Source organism: Oncorhynchus keta, unplaced genomic scaffold (assembly GCF_023373465.1).
Source record: "Oncorhynchus keta strain PuntledgeMale-10-30-2019 unplaced genomic scaffold, Oket_V2 Un_contig_28413_pilon_pilon, whole genome shotgun sequence".
NCBI lineage: Eukaryota > Metazoa > Chordata > Actinopteri > Salmoniformes > Salmonidae > Oncorhynchus > Oncorhynchus keta.
Window position 1 is genome coordinate 47,643 of NW_026286026.1, and position 23,517 is coordinate 71,159.

General features: G+C 42.6%; 1 protein-coding gene across 4 annotated transcripts in view; it reads left to right on the forward strand.

The window, feature by feature from the left end:
- LOC118391365 (ubiquitin carboxyl-terminal hydrolase 32-like) overlaps nt 1–23,517 on the forward strand; it is a 31,551-nt gene that overhangs the window by 1,324 nt on the left and 6,710 nt on the right. For 2 of the 4 annotated variants that reach the window (XM_035782701.2, XM_035782702.2), the window contains exons 1-26: nt 550–748; nt 5,165–5,292; nt 14,644–14,749; nt 15,021–15,139; nt 16,162–16,321; nt 16,418–16,549; nt 16,635–16,742; nt 16,838–16,953; nt 17,106–17,168; nt 17,269–17,352; nt 17,457–17,518; nt 17,635–17,737; nt 17,852–18,044; nt 18,229–18,386; nt 18,519–18,659; nt 18,793–18,913; nt 19,895–20,049; nt 20,594–20,675; nt 20,764–20,838; nt 21,082–21,220; nt 21,394–21,499; nt 21,649–21,822; nt 22,150–22,324; nt 22,633–22,784; nt 22,884–23,001; nt 23,228–23,433. In XM_035782701.2, the coding sequence (XP_035638594.1) occupies nt 691–748; nt 5,165–5,292; nt 14,644–14,749; nt 15,021–15,139; nt 16,162–16,321; nt 16,418–16,549; nt 16,635–16,742; nt 16,838–16,953; nt 17,106–17,168; nt 17,269–17,352; nt 17,457–17,518; nt 17,635–17,737; nt 17,852–18,044; nt 18,229–18,386; nt 18,519–18,659; nt 18,793–18,913; nt 19,895–20,049; nt 20,594–20,675; nt 20,764–20,838; nt 21,082–21,220; nt 21,394–21,499; nt 21,649–21,822; nt 22,150–22,324; nt 22,633–22,784; nt 22,884–23,001; nt 23,228–23,433 (3,234 nt within the window). In that variant the 5' untranslated portion in view covers nt 550–690. Of the gene's footprint in view, nt 1–549; nt 749–5,164; nt 5,293–6,165; nt 7,571–14,643; nt 14,750–15,020; nt 15,140–16,161; nt 16,322–16,417; nt 16,550–16,634; nt 16,743–16,837; nt 16,954–17,105; nt 17,169–17,268; nt 17,353–17,456; nt 17,519–17,634; nt 17,738–17,851; nt 18,045–18,228; nt 18,387–18,518; nt 18,660–18,792; nt 18,914–19,894; nt 20,050–20,593; nt 20,676–20,763; nt 20,839–21,081; nt 21,221–21,393; nt 21,500–21,648; nt 21,823–22,149; nt 22,325–22,632; nt 22,785–22,883; nt 23,002–23,227; nt 23,434–23,517 lie in introns of those variants that run through there. The other 2 variants (XM_052507021.1, XM_035782703.2) reach the window with 2 other exon arrangements.

Sequence of the window (23,517 nt, forward strand, 5' to 3'; positions counted from 1 at the left end):
ATTTTTCTATTTGGTCCTGACAGAGAATGAAATACTTAAAATGTTTTGGCAATTGAATGTTCACTAATTATTTCATAATGCATTAAATGTAACAAAAAAAAAATATATATATTTTGTTATAATTAAACCGAAACAACCTCAAAAAGCACTAACATGTAAACATTGACATCATTAGTGCCACAGTGCCCACGATTATGGCTACATTCATGAACGTTATTTGGCTTGTGTATGTGACGCAAGCTCCAGCAGAACTCTGCTAGACTGGGTAGCAGTCTTTTTTAGCTAACATTCCAGTGGCAGTAGCAAGGAATGGAATGTTAGCTAACTAAACTGCTACCCAGGCTAGGACTCCGCCAATGCACAGTCCAATGCACCACCATTAAATTATATTAAACTTGTTTGTACATTATGACTCTGTGTCCGTTATTATTTGCCAATAAATACTACAAGGATTACTAAATTGCTGGTCAGTAAATATTGAATATGTAAACGCACATTCCTGAAATAATTCAAGGGCCTTGACAGGTGATCACGTGACTCGGGGGGGGGCGTTGGCAAGGCGTCAGTAGACGCATAGCTGGCTACATTATTAGATAGTTATGACTGCCGTGTGTGTATAAGCTAAACCAACAAAGCAGTTCACAACAACCTGTTTTAATTGTTAAGATGTTGCTATGAAATTAGAAAAACATGGGAGCTAAAGAGTCAAGGATAGGTTTCCTCTCGTACGAAGAGGCCATCAACAGAGGTAACAATTGATCATTTGCTAACCTTGGCTAGCTGTAAACATTAGCGTTATAGACAGCTAGCTAATGATGGTAAGGCTAGCTAACTGTTGGGTGGGTAATGTGTTAACAGTACTAACGTTACTAGCTAGATGGCGAACAACAATGGGACAGGCAACTAACTAGCTAGATAACCTTGTCAATTGTACTAAAGTGTAATTCAAATATACCAGCGGGTCCAGGTAGGCGGTTAGCTAGGTAAAGTAACAGGCTATCTTAAATTGACCCTAAAACCGCTACTGCCCTCGGGATCAGGTAGAGGCCAACGACCGAAAACTAAGAACTAGAGCTATCTGCACTTCGGTCAACTAGAAGTAAATTAATAACGCCAAGTAGCCGCTGTTTGTTGACATTGTGTGTGCCTGGTGGTACTGTGTGGGCGGATTCGATTATGCTGAGCCGGGCACCGGGCAAAGGCCAGTCACGTCATCGAGCGAAAATGGGAGGGAGGAGCGCCATTCTCAAATCTAACTGTAATTTGTGCATCGTTTCCTAAATCTTTCAATTTTCTAACTATTTTTCATTGGGAAGGCAGATAAAGCGTTTTTATCAAAAACAATAACTTTTGCATGGGATAACACAGAATCCTACTAATGACTACACGTGCTTAATTATGTCACCTTTGTTTTGAGCTGACATCGAGGTGGACTTTAAAAGGGGCTAATGCCTCATGCCTGGGAGGCAGCCCAGTTCCAAATCAACTTTCAACAGATGCAAAACACACACAGGGCACCCAGGTGCGATTAATTTAACCCCCTCCGTGTTAAAATGTTAAATATTCATGATCCACTATATATACAAAAGTATATGGACACCCCTTGTTCTGGACACCCATCGGCTATTTCAGCCACACCTATTGCTGACGGGTGTAGAAAATCGAGCACACAGCCATGCAATCTCCATAGCCAAACAAGAGCTCAGTGACTTTCATTGTGGCACCTTTCTAACAAGCTGCCTCGGTCAACTGTATGTGCTGTTATTGTGAAGTGGAAAGTCTAGGAGTAACAACTGCTCAGATGTGAAGTTGTAGGCCACCCAAGCTCACAGAACGGGACCGCAGAGTGCTAAAGCGCATAAAAATAGTCTGTCCTCGAGTTCCAAACTGTCTATGGAAGCTACATCAGCTGTTTTTGTCGGGTGCTTCATGAAATAGGTTTCCATGGCTGAGCAGCTTCGCACAAGCCTAAGATCGTCATGTGCGATGGCAAGCGTCGGCTGGAGTGGTGTAAAGCTCGCTGCCGTTGGACTCTGGAGCAGTGGAAACGCATTCTCTGGAATGATGAATCACGCTTCACCATCTGGCAGTCCGACGGACGAACCTGGGTTTTGCGGGTGCCAGTAGAACGCTACCTGCCCAAATGCATAATGCCAACAGTCTCAACGTCAACAGTGACGAGGCGACTCTGGGATACTGGCCTTCTAGGAAGAGTTGCAAAGAAAAAGACATATCTCAGACTCGCCAATAAAAATAAAAGATTAAGATGGGCAAAAGAATACAGACACTGGACAGAGGAACTCTGCCTAGAAGGGCAGCATCCCAGAGTCACCTCGTCACTGTTGACGTTGAGACTGGTGTTTTGCGGGTACTATTTAATGAAGCTGCCAGTTGAGGACTTGTGGGTTGGCTTATGACCTCCCAGGCCCACCCATGGCTGTGCCCCTGCCCAGTCGTGTAAAATCCATAGATTAGTGCCTAATTAATTTATTTCAATTGATCTATTTCCTTATGAACGAACTCAGTAAAATCATTCAAATTGTAGCATGTTGCGTACATTTTTTTCTTCAGTATAGTTAGCTGACAGAGCTAACGTTAACTAGCAGTATACTGATGTTGGTGTATTTGTCTCTGCCAATACTGTATTGTTGACATGGTGTCTGTCCTTTGTGCCAATGTTTCTAGTTAATATATGATATTCAGGCCTAGAGCTGGAACTTGTGCAATCAGGGACCTTGAAAAGCCATATACAGTGCATTTGGAAACTATTCTGACCCCTTGACTTTTTCCACATTTTGTTACGTTACCTTATTCTAAAATTGATTCAATATTTGTTTTTTCTTATCAATCAACACACAATACACCTTCATGACAAAGCAAAAAGTGTTTCATTCCTCTCTGCTGATCCTCTCAAGCTCTGTCAGGTTGAATGGGGAGTATTTCTGCACAGCTATTTTCAGTTCTCTCCAGAGATTTTCGATCGGGTTCAAGTCCGGGCTCTGGCTGGCCCACTCAAGGACATTCAGAAACTTGTCCCGAAGCCACTCATCAAGTTTTATGTTAAATGGGCCGAATACAACAGTGAAATTCTTACTTACAAGCCATTATCCAACAATGCAGTTAAGAAAATACCTTCTTTTTTTTAAAAAGATAAAAGTATCAAATAATTAAAGAGCAGCGGTAAAATAACAATAGCGAGGCTATATACAGGGGGTACCGGTACACAGTCACTGTGCGGGGGCACTGGTGTCGAGGTAATATGTACATGTAGGTAGAGTTATTAAAGTGACTATGCATAGATAATAAGAGCAGCAGCAGCGTAGAAGGGGGGCGGGAGAGGCAATGCAAATAGTCTGGGTAGCCATTTGATTAGATGTTCAGGAGTCTTATGGCTTGGGGCTAGAAGCTGTTTAGAAGCCTCTTGGACCTAGACTTGGTGCTCTGGTACCGCTTGCCGTACGGTAGCAGAGAGAACAGTTTATGACTATGGTGGAGTCTTTGACAATTATTAGGGCCTTCCTTTGACGCCTCCTGGTATAGAGGTCCTGGATGGCAGGAAGCTTGGCCCTGATGATGTACTAGCAGTATACTGATAGTATACATCTTCGCCTCCATCCTGCATTGTCTTGGCTGTGTGCTTAGGGTCGTTGTCCTGTTGGAAGGTGAACCTTCGCCCCAGTCTGAGGTCCTGAGCGCTTTGGAGCAGGTTTTCATCAAGGATCTCTCTACTTTGCTCCGTTTATCTTTGCCTGCATCCTGACTATTTTCTCAGTTGCTGAAAAACATCCCCACAGCATGATGCTCCCTGCACCATGCTTCACTGTAGGGATGGTGCCAGGTTTCCTCCAGATATGACACTTGGCATTCAGGCCAAAGAGTTCATTCTTGGTTTAATCAGACCAGAGAATCTTGTTTTCTCATGGTCTGTCATGTGCTTTTTACTGAGGAGTTGCTTCCTTCTGGCCACTACCATAAAGGCCTAATTGGTGGGGTGATTCTGAGATAGTTGTCCTTCTGTAAGGTTCTCCCATCTTCACAGAGGAACTCTGTCACTCTGACAGAGCGACAATCAGGTTCTTGGTCACCTCCCTGACCAAGGCCCTTCTCCCCAAGTTGCTCAGTATGGCTGGGCAGCCAGCTCTAGGAAGAGTCTTTGTGGTTCCAAACGTCATCCATAATAAGAACGATGGAGGCCACTGTTTTCTTGGGGACTTTTAATGCTGCAGAATGTTTTTGGTACCCTTCCCCAGATCTGTGCCTCGACACAATCCTGTCTCGGAGCTCTATGGACAATCCCGTCAACCTCATGGCTTGGTTTTTGCTGTCAAATGTGCTGTCAACTGTGGGACCTTATATAGATGTTTGACATTCCAAATCATGTCCAATCAATTGAATTTACCACAGGTAGACTGCAAGTTGTAGAAACATCGCAAGGATGATCAATGCAAACAGGATGCACTCGATCTCAATTAAGTCTCATAGCAAAGGGTCTGAATACTTTTGTAAATTAGCTATGTTTTGTTATTTGTAATACGTTTGCAAAAATGAATAAAAACCTGTTTTTGCTTTGTCATAATGGAGTGTGTAAATTGCTGAGGATTTTTATTTAATCAATTTTATAGTAAGGCTACAGTGTCTTTGGAAAGGCAAAATGTGGAAAACGTAAATGGGTCAGAATACTTTCCAAAGGCACTGTAGCTAACAGCTGACGAAGCTAACTCGCAGTATTTTTAATTTTTTAAATTTTACCTTTTATTTAACCAGGCAAGTCAGTTAAGAACATATTCTTATTTTCAATGACGGCCTGGGAACAACGGGTTAACTGCCTGTTCAGGGGCAGAACCACAGATTTGTACCTTGTCAGCTCGGGGGGTTTGAACTCGCAACCTTCCGGTTACTAGTCCAACGCTCGAACCACGTGGTGGTGGTGGGCACTTGCAAGCATTTCTAAATCTGGCTGGGTGGCAGACCTATACCATCCCGCAATTACTGATTAGTTATGATAGTTGCTATGGTAATACAGTGTAATAGCTATTGTGGGTTTGGTTTAGACTGCCTAAGATTGTATTGTTGACCATGGTTTAATGCTCTGCCTGACCATACGGTCCATGTTTTAATTCACAGAAAAGCTTCTTCACAATCTCTGTGTCTCTATCCCTCCCAGTAACTAATGTGGAACTCCAGCGTCTGAAGGATGCCTTCCGGAGGACCAGTGGCCTGTCCTGTTACATGAGCCAGCAGTGCTTCCTCAGGGAGGTGCTGGGAGACGTCGTACCACCCAGGATTGCTGAGGTGAGCCTTGTTCAACAGACAGACGGCCCCAGTGTTACATGAGGTCTGATGGGAGAGTCTCAATGTAATTTCCGCAAGCCGTGACACCCACCATTTCAGTTTGTTCTGATATAGTTTCTGTAGTTCGAAACAGATAAGAGGAGCATTCCTGCTAAAGGTCTTCACGGATCCACCTGTACCTGAGACCACCTTTCCCGGATCCAGAATTCTATGTCACAAGTCGGTTTGCACATTTTGGGGAATATTCAGAGGTGGAAACTTTCTGTGGGATTTAACGGGAATATATGCAAATTAATATTAATACCATTTAAATGTAGATGTTTTTTGCATTTGATATATTTACCATATCATATGGAGACAGAATAAAAACTTTTTATCTTATCATAGTGGACATAATTGCAAATGATAAAATCCTTCCAATAGAAAAGAAAAAAAACTTTTGTTACGAATTGAACTTTAATTAAATTAGTTGACTCTTCACATGGGATGATTTCACTGAACAACAAAAGGGAATATTGATTGATCCCCACTGATCCATTGCATCTGCTGATATGGACTGCCTCATCAAGGATCCCAAAAAATGTTTTCAACATACATTGTCTTGCTGCTTTTTGTTCTATGTTGCTCTGTCTGTATGCTATGTCTTGCTTGTCCTATGTTGCTATGTCTATGGTGCCATTGTCTATATTGTAATTGTTTTTAATAACCTGCCCAGGGACTGCGGTTGAAAATTAGCCGGCTGGCTAAAACCGGCACTTTTACTGAAACGTTGATTAATGTGCACTGTCCCTGTAAATTTTTTTTATTTTTTTATAAATAAACATCCATAAAATTATAGTCTAGAAACTAAAGCTTTGGTTGTCTTCCTCTCAGGCTTCCATTTCTTCTCCCTGGACCTCCTCAATGTCCACCTCTTGAACATCAGACTCTGAGGCCTCATCTTTACTGTCACTTTCCAACCCTGTTGAGGATGGCTCATTGTCAGGCTCAAAAAGCCAAAAAATTGCCCGGATGGCCACCAATTCTTCAACCCATGTATTGGTCAGTCTGTTGCATGCTTTGGTGTGTGTGTTCCCAAACAAGGATCTTTTGCGTTCTGAGGCGGCTGATGTTTGTGGAATTTGGAGAATGATTGATTGAGGCAACAGGGGAAGGCACCTCAGATCCACAAAGTCCCTTCCACCAGGTGACTGATGAGATATGTTGGCACTGCCATATTGCATCTCCATCCCAAAGCCATGGCTTAGAAGTGTACTTTTCCAGACTGCCAAGAACCTTGCCCTCATCCAGGCCAAGGTGGCGAGACACGATAGGCCTTGTTGATCTCTGCACCAGACAGGATGCTTTTGCCAGCATACTTGGGGTCCAACATGTACACTGCGGTGTGTATGGGCTTCAGGCAGAAGTCTTCATGATTTTTGATGCATTTCAGAACTGCAGTTTCCTCTGCTTGGAGCAACAGTGAAGTGGGCAGGGCAGTATGGCTTTCTTCTCTTACATCTGCAAGCAGAGTCTGAACATCAGGCAGGATGGCATTATCTCCCTCAATCTGTGCAATGGCTACTGCTATAGGTTTCAGGAGTTTCGGGCTGCTTATCACTCTTTCCCAAAATATATCATCCAGGAGGATTCTCTTGATGGGGCTGTCCATATCGGTAGACTGATATGGCCATTTCTTGGAGAGACTCCTTCCCCCCAGGAGACTGTCAAACATGATCATGACAACACCACCCCAACGGGTGTTGCAGGGCAGCTTCAATGTGGTGCTCTTATTCTTCTCACTTCAAATCTAACATTATTTGTCACATGCGCCGAATACAACAAGTGTAGACTTTACCGTTAACTGCTTACTGACAAGCCCTTAACCAACAGTGCAATTGAAGAAGAATTCAAATATTTACCAAGTAGACTAAAGTAAAAAATTAACACAATAACTAGGCTATATACAGGGGGCACCGGTACCGAGTCATTGGGGGTACAGGTTAGTTGAGGTGATTTGTACATGTAGGTGGCGGTGAAGTGACTATGCATAGATCACAAACAGCGAGTAGCATCAGTGTACAAAAGGGGGGGTCAATGTAAATTGTCTGGTGGTGATTTTATTAATTGTTCAGCAGTCTTTGCTTGGTGAGATTGCTGCTATAACTACATGACCCTTCACATACCTTACCATTTCCTTGGCTCTCTTGTAGAGGGTATCCATTGTTTTCAGTGCCATGATGTCCTTGAGGAGCAGATTCAACGCATGAGCAGCACAGCCAATGGGTGTGATATGAGGGTAGGACTACTCCACTTTAGACCAAGCAGCCTTCATGTTCACAGCATTGTCTGTCACCAGTGCAAATACCTTCTGGGTTCCAAGGTCATTGACTGCCTTCAGCTCATCTGCAGTGTCGAGACGGTTGTGTCTATGCTCTTGTAAAATATTGTTTGAAGGGTGGAGATGATGTAGTTAATTAGTCCTTGCCCGCGAACATTCTACCACCAATCAGAGATGATTGCAATACAGTCTGCTTTCTCTGTGATTTTCTCGACCTTCACTTGAACTCTGTTGAACTCTGCATCCAGCAAGTGAGTAGATATAGCATGTCTGGTTGGAGGGGTGTATGCTGGGCGAAGAACATTCAGAAATCTCTTCCAATACACTTTGCCTGTGAGCATCAGAGGTGAACCAGATGCATACACAGCTCAAGCAAGACATTCATCAGTGTAGCATTTCTCTGACTATGTTCCTCCATTGAGTCAAAATAAAACTTCTGATTACAGAAAGAGCATAAGCTTTTGCTATCGATAAGGTGTCTGATTCATAATTTTCACCTCGAAAAGAGGTAGAGGGACATTTGTCAGAGATTGCTTGTTGTGAGTGCTGATGGAACTTTATGCACCTGGCCAGATTATTCTGCCTCTTTGTTGCATTCTTTACATGATTTGGCATTACATTAGCTGCAGTGAAATGTCTCTACACATCAGATAGTGCCTGTGGCATTTTCCTATAAAGAGTTGAAAAAATTAGTTAAATAAAAATACAATTCCATGTACAGATAAATAGTTAAGCAGGTATATTAAACAACTCCTTTTGTAAAATAAATGTTTAAAAAAATGAAACATGTATGTAAACAGGGGAATTAACACTCCTCAGTTAGCAGGCTCAAGCGAGCTGAAACCCACATGGTAGCAAAAACGAACTAGCAGAAATTGTTAACAAGGTAGAAATGATTTAAACACACTTTGCTGTAGGCTACTATTCACATGGGTGAATTTATTTGAAATGACAGAGCTCAAACGTAACAGAATGCATGTTGTCCTTGGCTCAGACAGTGTAATAGTGTGGGCTCAATAGCATCTCATTAGTGTGCAAGATCTTGAGAATCAGCTGTACATGTGATGGAAGAATGCACTCGCTGCACTGCGAAAGTGATGGAAGAATGCACTGTGCTTGCAGAGGGTTGCGATTACATTGAATTGGGGATAGTTTAACCAAAATATGCCACAAGACCTAGAATTGCCTTATGTGTATCTCACAAAAAAGGGTCACTGTTATAAGCTAACTTTTTTTAATGAATTTAAGCAAAAACCCCCCAAATTCCAGGACTTAACTTCCCATGGAAAATTTCCGGAAATTTATCGGAAAGTTTCCGACCCTTCTGGTATCGGCTATGTGTAATTTTAACTGTCTTGTCTGGAAGGCCAAATGTGACTGCTGCAGTAGAGAGAGCGAGACATTTTATAATTTATGCTGATCGTTTTGCATTTCACGAGAGTGAAAAGTCAAACGTTTGGACACACCTACCCATTCCAGGGTTTTTCTTTATTTTTTGCTATTTTCTACATTGTAGAATAATGGTGAAGACATCAAAACTATAAGATAACACATGGAATCATGTAGTATCCAAAAAAGTGTTAAACAAATCAAAATATATTTTATATTTGAGATTCTTCAAAGTAGCCACCCTTCGCCTTGATGACAGCTTTGCACACTCTTGGCATTCGCTCAACCAGCTTCATGAGGTAGTCACCTGAAATGCATTTCAATTAACAGGTGTGCCTTGTTAAAAGTTAAACAGTTTTTCTTAATGCAGAATATACCCCTATTTGGTAAAAGACCAAGTCCATATTATGGCAAGAACAGCTCAAACAAGCAAAGTGAAATGAGAATCCATCGTTACTTTAAGACATAGACAGTCAATGTGGAAAATTTCAAGAACTTTGAAAGTTTCTTCAAGTGCAGTCGCAAACACGAAACACAATGATCAAACTGGCTCTCATTAGGACAGCCACAGGAAAGGAAGACCGAGAGTTACCTCTGCTGCAGAGGATAAGTTCATTAGAGTTAACTGTACCTCAGATTGCAGTCCAAATAAATGCTTCACAGACTTCAAGTAACAGACACATCTCAACATCAACTTTTCAAAGGAGACTGTATGATTCAGGCCTTCATGGTCGAATTGCTGCAAAGTAACCACGACTAAAGGACACCAATAATAAGAAGAATTGCTTCGGCCAAGAAACACAAGCAATGGACATTAGACCGGTGGAAATCTGTTCTTTGGTCTGATGAGTCCAAATTAGATTTTGGTTGCAACTGCCGTGTCTTTGTGAGACGCATAGTAGGTGAACGGATGATGTGGGGGTGCTTTGCTGGTGACATGGTCTGTGATTTATTTTGAATTCAAGGCACACAACCAGCATGGCTGCCACAGAATTCTGCAGCAATATGCCATCCCTTCTGGTTTGCGCTTAGTGAGACTCTAATTTGTTTTTCTACAGGACAATGACCCAATATACACCTCCTGGCTTTTTATGGGCTATTTGACCATGGAGACTGATGGAGTGTTGCATCAGGTGACATGGCCTCCACAATCACCTGACCTCAACCCAATTGATATGGTTTGGGATGAGTTGGACTGCAGAGTGAAGGAAAAGCAGCCAACAAATGCTCAGCATATGTGGGAACTCCTTCAAGACTGTTGGGAAAGCATTCCTCATGAAGCTGGTTGAGAAAATCCCAAGAGTGTCCAAAGATGTCATCAAGGCAAAGGGTGACTTCTTTGAACAATCAAAAATCTGTTTTGATTTGTTTAACACTTTTGGTTACTATATGATTCCATATGTGTTATTTCATAGTTTTGATGTCTTCACTATTATTCTACAATGTATAAAATAGTAAAAATAGAGAACCCTGGAATGAGTAGGTGTGGACAATCTTTTGACTGGTACTGTAGATTGGCAATAGGCTATAGCCATAGAGCCTCGACTCCATGTGTGGCAAAAGTTAATAGATATCTAGTAAATAGAAGATGGAATTCAAAATACGAAATTGAAGGTTAAAGGTGAAGGATAGGCGTCTAGGAATAGAACGACCGACCAGCCGGCTTGGGTAGCAACCCTAGATTTGTGTTGGGACTACATCTTATGGAAGGATGAAATAATATTAATCAAAATAAGGTTATTTATGAAAATATGTCAGTCAAAAAAAATCTAAAATTATTTTAATATTTTGGTAACCTGTTGTATTAAATTCATAATTCCCTCGAAGCCGCTGCTTGGAGGATATATTGGCATGGGTTGCCTAACAACACCTGTGCCAATATATCCTCCAAACACTGGCTTCGAGGGCATTATCACTCAACCGTAGGATGAGAAAGTGTATGCACTGCAGCCTCAGTTATCCTAGCTATCTAACTGTACTATGTATTCATATTTGATAATAAATAACCTAGCTATGGCAACTATTAGTCTACTATAGCGTGAGTTGGCTTGGTTGGTTGCTGTCTCTCCCTCCTCCTTTTTGGACACGTGATGACCTCTAATTCTTGCAACATTATTATGCTGTAATGTAATTTGATCTCTGAGAAAATAAGCTATTGGCCATTTTCATTTATACGATTCACATAATATTCAATAAATATAGTACCTAACATCCGATTTGGACCAAACTTGTTTTTTTAAGACATGAGGAATCCAAAGTTCAATAAGCCACCCACATATCCCACCATAACAACCAGTATACAAAATCAGTTCTTTATGTCTGACAAGAAGTATGGAGCTCTGGCTTGGGAGTATTGCTTCTTCATCCTTTGTAATGGATTCCTTGTTAATCTGATATTTTTCCCCCTGTTCAAAGAAATTAGTCATTAAAGTTAGGTTTATGGCCCACCATACAACCTGATATTACCAAATTCTGACCACTAGATGATGCTGTTCCTGTCATTAGGTGGGGGAAAAATCCATATTTCTGTGTCCAGTATGAAGGAAGTTGAGGTAGTTTTGCGATCCAACACTAACTAGCCTTACCCATAGACTTTTAGTCATTGAGCTTATCTGCTAGCATGAAGTAACCCTTTAATGGTGCAGATGGTGCTTGTTTTGGAACATAACGTGTCCTCTCTATTTGGCCAAGAAAATAACCTTGCTGGATAACTTGGATGCATGAATTTCACCTTTTACGTCCATGTTATCATCCACAATTACAATCCAGTATTCATCATAGCAGCAAACTAGAAAATCAGATGCTCGCACATTCACCATTTTATATCTATGGATTTTCTGAGGGCTAAGTCAAACTTAATGGCATAATCTGTGTCAGAATCTAGGTTTCCATAAAATTTTGGACAGATTTTCATGCAAATATTTTAAAATCTGCATAAAACAATGTGCATTTTAACACCATATATTTTTCCATAACTCACTGATTGTGGATAAAAGTATGCACTTTTGACGTAGTGCACATAAAATAACTTTTGCGGTTAAATTCTTATGTATTGAATGAAAATACAAGTTAAATGGGTTTCATCGCATTTAATGCTATTGATGGTTTTGGCAGTGGGAGGACCACGCAAGTTTACTTCGATATGATGTTTATTATATCAATATTTGCGCATAAATATTTGCTCATTTATGCGAGAAATGGCAGTGGAAGAAATTTTACCGACACCTTGTCAAATGAACAAATTGTCTGTCGGCATATATGAAATTGTACTGGCGTATCCTGTTTCCATCAGCCCGGTCGTGACTTTTTTCATTCATCAGGTAATTTATCCGCATGAAGTGGTTGGATGGAAACCTGGTTACTGGAAACTCTGCACCTATGAGGCTTTTGTAGAGTGGAACAAAGTGATGGAAGCTGCAGGGTCCTGGCAGAGTCATTGTGTTCGCATATCTTTCCCTGAGTTCTATGCTCACATTTTCCATGCCCTGTTCTATGAAAAACACTTTCACATCACATCTATGCACCACACCATCAGGTCCACAAATGCATGGCAGCCCTTGTCCACCTTTACTGCATTTAACGTTAGTGACATTTTGATGTATTGTACATACACACAGAATGTGTTCCAGATGAGCCGACTGCCACACAATGCTTCGGACAGACTGCAGTGTATTTTTGAACGCTGCATACAGTTCTTTAAGGTTGCACAGAATGAGTATTTTCTGCTCGTGAATTTTGAATTTGACAAAATCCTTTTTTCCTGGCATAACTCTACTATATACATCGTCATTCTAGAATCTAATGACTAAATCCTCAACTGGAAAATCATTGCCAAAGAGTGTTCTGGTTTGGCAACTCCATGATACCTTTCTCTGAAGCCAGTTTTCTTGCTGCCCTTATGTAAACACGGACTTTAAAGACCTCTTTAGTTTTGACTATAGACATAATGGTGGAGCCACTTATTAATATTTGTGTCTCTTACTTTCTGCTGGATAATAATTTTTTTCTTTCATTAAGTAAATGAGCCTGTCAAGATCTTCAGCATTTTTATTAATTTCTTTAAAGATCTCAGGCTGCGCTGAGCCGCCAGTTCCTCAGGAGATACATTGACAGCTTGAGCAGCCTGCTGATGTATTGTGCATCTTTGATCTTGATCTGCACATGAAGATTTATTGTTGCGCAGGATACCTTGGAATGAGATGCCTCTCCTTTGAGCTGTAGTGGACTTAACACCAATGCCACTTAAACTGGAGTCAAGACAGGACTTCATTCTTTTAGCAGCCTGTTCACTGTCAACATCATGACCAGATGGATTTTGTCGATCTCCATTGTCACTTTTCATTGAAAGCAATGCGACATTATGGACACAATTTAATTCCAGGGATGACATTGCCACTGAACAGTCCCTTAATTCTTAGCTACCTCCACATTTACTTCTGAGTGATTTATTTACTGCTTTCTTGTGATTATTAAATGGATCACAACATTTTATTTTGAAGTTTGAGTAGATAATCAATAGCTTTTGCAAATTGTGTGGTCATCTTCAAGTCAAACCTGTCCTCCATGAAAACAATTTTAGTTTGTCCTCTTAGCCACCTCACGCTTCAAACTAACTGCCCTTGAATAGTCCATTGAATGGCAACTCTGAGGTATTTCCCTATGGTGCAATTCTCATTAAGGGGTTTCCTACTAGCCCAAAACGTTGGAGCAATTGGCAAGTGACTGAAATGCTGAGCATGACAACCCTATTAAAAAGAGAACCAATTAGAACATTTTCCATAAGAAACCGTTAAACCTACGCAATAAACCATTATATAAACAATTAAGCCTTCACCAATAGAAACTATTGCAAAACACAATGTGCTTTGGGGGTATTTACCTTTTTGAAGACCATTTAGAGACCAGAACCATTAGAACTGCTGTAGCCTAGTGGTTTGCTTGTTCACCGGAAAAGGTCTAACTGCTTCAGACCTTTTTTGAAGGGATTTGGCCACATACTCAATGTATTCTCAACCAATAAAATGTTGCTCATGCGGTTGAAAACCCCTGTGCCTATACCTCTACCTGGGTAGTACCCATCTTCAGCTGTTCTGATTGGGAGGTTAACCTGTCCTCGTTCCGAATCTCAACCAATCCTAATCTTAACCATTAATTTGTATTGAATGTTTTTTATTTTTTGACAACTTCTAACTGGATATAATAGTGAGCCTGTTTAGCAGCAACACCACCGTCTAGTGTTCAGAACCTGGTAATATCAGGCCGTATAATGCATTCAAATGGTCTTTCAACAAAATGTTTCAGGAACGCTTATCTGTTTCAAACTACAGAAATGATTTCGGAACCATCTGAGATGGTGGGTGTCAATCCTCTTTGTGTCTTTTAAGGTGGAATGACTCAGGAGGGACTGTAGCCTGTTGTGCTCTTCTGATATGAGTCTAACTAGCTTACTAACCTGGGCAAGCTTGCATATTTGAATTCAGCTTTAGTCCACCTGACAGGGTTATCAAAGATAATATACCTTTTTATCGATTACTGGATGGGAACTCACTCTCCAAATTACAACAACAAGTAGGTCAGGACTGGAACGGAATGAGTTGATATTTTTACCTGAATTGAACCCAGCTCCCTTCCCCTGTTTCTAGGTGATATACAGCTCATTCGGTGGGACCTCTAAAGGACTGCACTTCAACAACCTAATTGTTGGCCTGGTTCTCTTGACTAGAGGACGTGATGAAGAAAAAGCTAAATGTGAGTATTGTAACCGACAGACTTATGGAACCTCTATAGATGCTTGTGTTGACCATGTAATTACAAGTAAAATCATATAATTACATGTATAATTTAATAGGATCTCTGAGAATAAAAACAAACAAATAGACCTTCACACAAATGGACCCCTCTTTTGTACTGGTATCTAATTTGTATTCTTGAAAATGTCTTATGCGATTCACCCCCATTGTGAATCACACCTGACAGAGTTGCTTATCAGGCTAAGCTTCTTTTTGTGGCTCTCCTTCAGACATTTTCAGTCTGTTTGCCAGCGATTTGGGCAATCATGCAACGCGAGAGGACATGGAAAGCATGCTGCAGACTGTGGATGGAGAGATCCCACTTTCTCTCAGGAAGTGTTTCTCTGAGGTTAGCTCATGCCTTATTTGAATAAATATGTATGAGTAGCTGCCAAAACAAAGGGAATGCCAACATGAAGTGTCTTAGTAGGGCTTTGGGCCACCACGAGCTGCCAGAACAGCTTCAATGTGCCTTGGCATAGATTCTACAAGTGTCTGGAACTCTATTGGAGTTCTTCCACAACAAAATCCATAATTTGAAGTTTTGTTGATGGTTGTGGAAAAAGCTGTCTCGGGTGCCACTCCAGAAGTGTTAAATTGGTTTGAGATCTGGTGGTTGAGAGACACACACACACACTTTAACCTCCCTAAGCTCCTTTGAGACCCCTCTTTCAAAGTCACTGAGATTTCTTCTTCTAGCCATGGTATCCAAAATAATGGGCAACTAGGCATTTTTATACATGACCCTAAGCATGATGGGATTTTAATTGCTTAATTAACTCAGAAACCAAACGTGTAAAAGCACCTGCTTTCAATATGCGTTGTATCCCTCATTTACTGAAGTATTTCCTTTATTTTAGCAGTTACCTGTATTTTACGGTTTTAAACACACATTTTGACAGCCATGTTTTCACAAACTGTATGACCACCAGGGTGGTTGCAAATCTGCTATTACACGCTTACCAGGTCTATTTTATTTGTTCACTACAAACATGCCACGTATCCTTATCTAATGTAGCCTTATCTAATTGTAAGCTGCTGACAGAACTTATGTTACCTGTTTGGGGTGGCAGGTAGCCTAGTGGTTAGAGCGTTGGGCCAGTAACCAAAAGGTTGCTGGATCGAACCTCAGAGCTGACAAGGTAAAAATCTGTCGTTCTGTCCCTGAACAAGGCAGTTAACCCACTGTTACCCGGTAGACCATCATTGTAAATAAGAATTTGTTCTTAACTGACTTGCCTAGTAAAATAAAGGTTCAATAAAATAAGTGCACAGGGGCACTAATGCTACTTTACACAGGAAGATAATTCCAGTATGTGTTTTGCACCTTTGTTCAAGGCTTAGTGGAGTTCCTGTTATTTTCTTTACCAGGGTGAGAAGGTAAATTATGAGAAATTTAAGAGCTGGCTCCTGCAGAACAAGGATGCCTTCACCTTCTCCCGCTGGCTCCTGTCCAGTGGGGTGTGTGTCACCCTGACAGACGATAGTGACACACCCACCTTCTACCAGACCTTGGCTGGAGTAACACACTGTGAGTGACTGTCATCCTGATCCTTTGGGAGATGTACTAAATAATAACCTAGGCTAAGGGTCTTGTCATGCCACTTATAGATTTTTTTTCTTGCAGTAGAGGAATCGGATATCATTGACCTGGAGAAGAGATACTGGCTGCTGAAAGCTCAGTCTCGGACAGGACGATTTGACCTGGAAACCTTTGTCGCTTTAGTTTCTCCCACTATTCATACATCCCTAAGTGAAGGTAAGAGAATACGCAGGATGTGGATTTAATTTATTGGATACTTCTTTTGAAGGCGGTCGTTACATCCATTTCTCCTTCTGTGCAGGTTTGTTTCATGCCTTTGATGAAAACAGGGACAATCACATAGATTTTAAGGAAATCTCATGTGGACTATCTGCTTGCTGCAGAGGGCCTTTGGCAGAGAGACAGAAGTGTAAGTAGATACAAGCACTAAGCCTTGCTGTTTGTCATTCTTTCATCACATTGTCAGTTTCAATGTGTCACTTTCCTCTTGTTTCTTTTCCCCAGTCTGTTTCAAAGTGTTTGACGTTGACCATGATGGGCTTCTGTCTCGAAAGGAAATCACAGAAATGGTTGGGGCATTACTGGAGGTGTGGAAAGACAATCGCATAGACATTCTACCTGTAAGTACCATTTGGCCAGACTGGACATATGATGGACATACTGTACATAATGATAACTGTTGTAATATTTGTAGTTAGATTGTTTTGTTTTAACCTGTCCCATTACTACTCTGGGATCATACTTAAGCCTTACCCTGCCTCTGTCCCTTAAGGAAGAGGACACTAATGTCCATGCCGTTGTGGAAGACATCCTGAAGGAGCATGACACCACTAAGGTATTACCTTACTGCTTGCGTGACTTTGGATTCATATAGATTTCTTTAAAGTTGTCAGAAAATGTTGAAACCGGCTATTGGTGGTTGTTGTGTTCTTTAGCAAGGGCATTTGACCCTGGAGGACTACCAAATATGGAGTGTGAAGAGTGCATTTGCCAATGAGTTCCTCAACCTGCTGTTTCAGGTAAGAGCCAGCCACCATGTGTTTCTACTTTGGTCACCATGTGCTGTGTGTGCTTTTCTTGTTCTGCTGGATCACCAGTCTTCTGCTATCGTGTTGGTCTCTAGGTGTGTCATATTGTCCTGGGGCTGCGGCCTGCCTCCCCTGAAGAGGAGGGACAGATAATCAGGTATGTGTGTCTGTGTCACCATGTCAGTGTCCTTTCCTGCTGTCATACACATTCTTCCTTACCCCTCATCAATCAATCAATCAAACACTCACGAACTCACTCACTTGTGTCTGCAGGGGCTGGTTGGAGAGGGCGAGCAGACACGGCCTCCAGCCAGGAGACTACTGGTTCCTCATAGCAGTGCCATGGTGGCAGCAGTGGAGGGACTACGTCAAATATGTAAGGAAGGCTTTTTTGCTGCTTGACACCATGACCATCTGTTTATCATACTGTGCCCATTTTACACTATAATTTCTTTGCTGATGTGATTATGGTTGTTGGCGTCTCTTCCAGGATAACAAGCATATTGTGGTGGAGCAGCCATTAGTGTTTGACACAGTGAGGAGTGGTGTAGGGGCCGGAACCCAGGCCAGGGCAGAGCAAGGCCCAGAGGGGGAGAGCATTGCCAGCTCCCACAGCTCCACAGAGGAGAAGTTCGTAGACAACATCTCCAGTGCATCAGAGGCCTCCGAGACGACCAGCGGCAGTGAGTGGCTAAGAATTCTCAGCACCCCGCGTAACACTTAGTGTTAGCAAAACAGTTGGATACTAGTACAGCTTAATAATAAGGAAATGCACCACTAATTATACCTGCCTGGCCTTGCATACTGTGTGCTGAGAGTGAGTGTACAACTGAATGTCATTGAAAACCATTCATTTCCTCTTCTCAGGCCTTCTACCCCGGGGCTCGACTGCTACGGATATCTGCTTTGCCCGTCAGCATGATGACACAGACAACCAGTGCTTCCTGGGGGCTGATGGGAACATGGTGGTTCTAAGGCCTGGGGCCATCGATAACCAGTCTCTGGTCAGATCAGAGCCCTTAAAGGTAAGTTAGGCACCACAAACAACACTGTGGAAGGGGATGAACTAATTGGAGATTGAAGAAGAGGAACATTTTAAACTGGCCTTGCCATATTATTTCAGTTTTAAATCTGTCCATCTTGAACTGTTCCCCCAGGCTCCCACATTGACTATGGAGGGAGGCCTACTGAGGCGCTCCCCGTCCCTGATTCTAGGCAGGGACTTTGAGGTTGTGCCAGAGCCTGTGTGGAGGGCACTCTACCACTGGTATGGAGCCAACCTGGGTCTCCCCAGGCCGGTACGTACATTTCAACTCTGTAAAGCAGGACCACTTGTGGATTTTCCATTAAACCATCACCATTATCATCCCTATTGATCCTGACATTGTGATAACCTCACATTCCCATCCCTTCTCCTGTTGGCATTCCCAGGTGATCAGAAACACCAAGACAGACTGTGCTGAGCTGGAGCTGTTACCCCGACACCTGCTCTTCCTGAGGCAGCAGCAGCCCCCCCCCCGCACCCCCCAGAACAACGTCTGGGTCAATATGGGTAAGAGGTTCCTCTGCATGTGTCTCCAGCGCTTCTCCAAAGGTTACAAAGCAAAGGAGGGACAAGAATAGCACAGTGCCCTAGTGACTTTCTGCCCAAGAGTGTCCAGGGCCATTCAGCATGTTGATCTGAAAAGCACGTCCACTCCCAACTGCGGATGATTGAAAGACCACTCGTGCGATAGATGCGTTCTGCCTACAACACAATCACAACTCAATCTTGCAAAGTTAGATTTGGGTGGTTGCATTGAAGGGGGCTGATATTATATTGATTCAAACATAATTCCCACATTAGAGGGAAGCGTTGATCTGTTTAAGGAAGTATGTAACTGGGCAAAGTAGTAAAGTTTAATCACTAGAATTCTCTGTGCGGGCTGGCATTTCTTCTGCACAGCAGTCCAGGAGGAGGAGGGCACTTAGAGGGAACATTGGTCACAAGACTTGGGGCAGCACAGGGACACACTTTTAACCAAAGTATCACAGATGAGACGACAGATGTCCACATGCCCCTGTAAGGGCGGGAGGTTACCATGGTAGCACGACTAGAGTCATGTTTGTGTCTGTGAGATTGAGTCTGTCTAGTAGAAGCGTTGTCTTCTCTTCCCTAGCTGTTGAAACTCAAAAATAGAAAAACAACCTAGCTTGTCAACAAAACAATGTAAATAGCCAAGAAACACAAGGACAAAAAGTCTCACTTCAGCAGACTTTAGTTTTAAGTAAATTAGACCAACTTTTATTCCTGTGCGCAGCGCTTCTAAAAATAAATCTTTCACTCCGCTTATCACGTTCGCATAGCCCCAGCCAGGCAGTGTTGCAGTGTAAGATGAAATGGGCTATGTAGGATCTGGGCCTCATATGTCAGAGCATTTGACCAACGCAACATGGTCTGTGGATTTTCTTCCACACCCGTTCCTGTGCTTTTTACCAATCATGTGTGCAGAGCAGTTCAATGTGTCCGTGGTGTCTCCCTGAACTCCCCCAGGTAACGTTCCCTCTCCTAGTGCCCCCCTAAAGCGTGTGTTGGTCTACACGGGCTGTTTCAGTAGGGTGGGCACCATCAAGGACATCCATGAATACCTGTCCCAGAGACTCCGCATCAAGGAGGAAGACATGCGCCTCTGGCTCTACAACAGTGAGGTTGGTGTGATTCATAGAAGGTTGACCCTTCGTCAACATACACGGCAGGGTTCTTCCCAAAGAATGTAAGAGGGGCACTGCGCCACCATGTGGACTTGGCTGCGCCACTATTAAAAAAATAAACACAAATAAATACATACAAAATGTAAACGCACACACTGTGAATTGCTCTTGCCTGGACCTCATACCTATGGTCCCTGTTCTGTAGATGAATAATGACATTAGTAGGATAATTCTAGAAAAGACACTGAAGAATATTAAATAATTATTTTGCGCTTAACCATTGTGTGCCGCTTTATTTGTTATCATTTAAGGCTCTAGATTGCAGGAAATGGCACTTACAGGTTTTCTAAAAACACACATCTCTGAGTCCAAAGGGGGCCACGGCCCTCCTTGGGACCTCCCCCTCGACTGATTCATCAGCAACACCTTGTTTAAACAAATCCCGGGGAGAACCCTACACTGCACAAACAGACGTGCACAGTAAACACTCAAACACTCTCACACACTCTAATTTTACAGTTCAAAACATTGTATTCCACAGAATTATCTGACCCTCCTTGATGACGAAGACCATTCCCTGGAGGGGTTGAAGATCCCAGATGAACAGTACATGGTCATAGAAGGTATGCATCGTAACGACTCTGTGTTTTTAATGGCTCCATCATGTATTGTCAGGATGAGTAGATGAAGACACTTTTTTGTTTTCATCAGTTCGGAACAAGGACATGAGCTGGCCAGAGGAGATGTCTTTCATCGCTAACAGCAACAGGATGAACAGACACAATGGTAAGACCGTCACTGCATACAGTTACAGCACCAACACAACATTAGCACTCCTATTATGTAATCATTATTGATAAATTAACATTAACTGAGCTGATTGCTACTTGGATGTATTATAGATAAGTCTGTCAGACAGTACTTGTTTTGTGGTCTCCAAACATATTGAAGGGGTTGTACTGACTGCTGTAGAAGCTTTTGATGGATGAATAGCGTCCTCAGACTGTTGCCTCCTGCTGTTGTTCACAGTCCCTACTGAGAAAGGTGCCACTGGACTGAGCAACCTTGGCAACACGTGCTTCATGAACTCCAGTATCCAGTGTGTGAGCAACACCAAGCCTCTCACAGACTACTTCACCTCAGGAAACCACCTTTACGAACTCAACAGGTATGTGTGTGCATTATTTTAGACTTAAAAGAATACATTCTTATTATACAAGTAAGTATTATTATACATGCTTATTCTACTCTTTGGGCAGAACATTGTTCAAATAAATCCACAGCAAGCAGAGATGAGTGTGCAAGTTTCTTTTTAATTTGTGCTGTTTGTCTCCATAACAGGACCAATCCAATTGGGATGCGGGGTCACATGGCCAAATGCTATGGTGATCTGGTTCAGGAGTTGTGGAGCGGAACACAGAAGAACTTGGCCCCTCTGAAACTCAGAGTATGTCCACAAACAAGCCTCCAACTGAACCGCCCCCCCAAATAACACTACAGACGACCAACCTAAATGTACTTTCTTTCAACCTAAAAAATAAGAGTCAAATGGTTGTCTTTTTCCATTTTCTCCTTGTCCTCCGTCTCTTCCCTCAGTGGACAATAGCGAAGTACGCTCCCCGGTTCAATGGCTTCCAGCAGCAGGACTCCCAGGAGCTGCTGGCCTTCCTGCTGGATGGCCTTCACGAGGACCTGAACCGTGTTCACGAGAAGCCCTACGTGGAGCTGAAGGACAGCGACGGTCGACCAGACTGGGAGGTTGCTTCTGAGGTCAGAGTTCATACACACTGTTCCTATCGTCATGGTGGGGAGATCCAGAAATAAGGCCTCAGGTGAATCACCTCATGTAGCTGTTGGGAGTATAAATGTTGATTTGGAGGTATAATATTAGATTTCTGTATCATCTTGAACTGCTAGAAGTTATCCTTTGTAGCTCACTTGGTAGAGCATGGTACTTGTAACGCCAGGGGGTTCGATTCCCGGGGACCACCCAAACGTGAAATGTATGCACGCATGACTGTGAGTCGCTTTGGCTTAAAGGGACTGCTAAATGGCGTATATTATTGTCTGGTGTGATGGTGAATTGTGTTCCCCCAGGCGTGGGAGAATCACCTGAGGAGAAACCGTTCCATTGTGGTGGACCTGTTCCATGGCCAGCTCAGGTCACAGGTCAAGTGCAAGACCTGTGGCCACGTCAGTGCACGCTTTGATCCCTTCAACTTCCTCTCTCTCCCTCTGCCCATGGATAACTCCATGCACGTAGAGATCATAGGTGAGCCTTATAAATCAAATTGTATTGGTCACATACGCATATTTAGCAGATCTTATTGTGGGTGTAGTGAAATGCAGTGTATACAGTACTACAGTGCAACATCCAGAAAATACATTCCAAGAGATTAAACATAAGCATCATATTGGAGATATGTCTCAGGAAGTCTGTCGCCTGTCCACTGGACTCTGAGCTTTACAGTAACAGTGTGGTGTTGAATAGAAAGCTATTTTGTTCCTGTTGTCTTTTGAGGGAATGTATATTGGATCCTGTGCCTCTGAAACACTTTGCTCTTTGCTTCCTCTGTCCAGTCACTAAACTGGATGGGTCATGCCCAGTGCGGTATGGGCTCCGGCTCAATGCGGATGAGAAGTACACAGGCCTGAAGAGACTTCTGAGTGAGCTCTGCTGCCTGAATCCTGAGCAGATCCTCCTGGCTGAAGTACATGCCTCCAACATTAAGGTGGGGCCGTCATCGATCCTCCAACACTGTACATCCATCCATCACACTGTCAATATCACAGTCTGCACGTAGACTAATGATTGTCTACCCTATTTTTAGAATTTTCCACTGGACAACCAGAAAGTGCGTCGGGCGGTGAGCGGCTTCCTGTGTGCGTTTGAGATCCCGGTGCCAAGTGCGCCCACGTCTGTGGTGTCCACTCCCACACAAACAGATGGTATATCAATTGGTTCTTCTGTTCATTAGCGACGTTTCATCTCTTTTCATTCCTTTTTTAAAGGCAATCCGTAAGAAGTGATGAAAGGGGTTTAGAATCCAAAGAAGTAGCAACCAAACACCTTGGAATGTAAACAAATGCACAGGTTCTATTAAACAGATGAAAAAAGGTAGATACTTTGACACAAAATATAACATATAACATTTGTTCTTCGTGTCATCTCCAGAAGCTCAAGCACTAGCCTATGGGAACGCTACCATGGTAACTGACAGTAACTCTCTGAACCTGGGACTGATCCCCAAGGGCATGCCCAGCACTGTGGTTCCCTGTGGCACAGAGGGCAGCCTTGCTAACGGTCTCTCCGACGGCCCCGTGGTGATCCCATCAGACAGCCCCTTCACTGGGTACATTATCACCATCCACAGGAAGATGGTAAGAACTGCAGGATGGGCTAAAGATGGAGAGAAGATTAGCAGTGCATCAAGATTAGTCAAAGTCTATATAATACTCACTTCT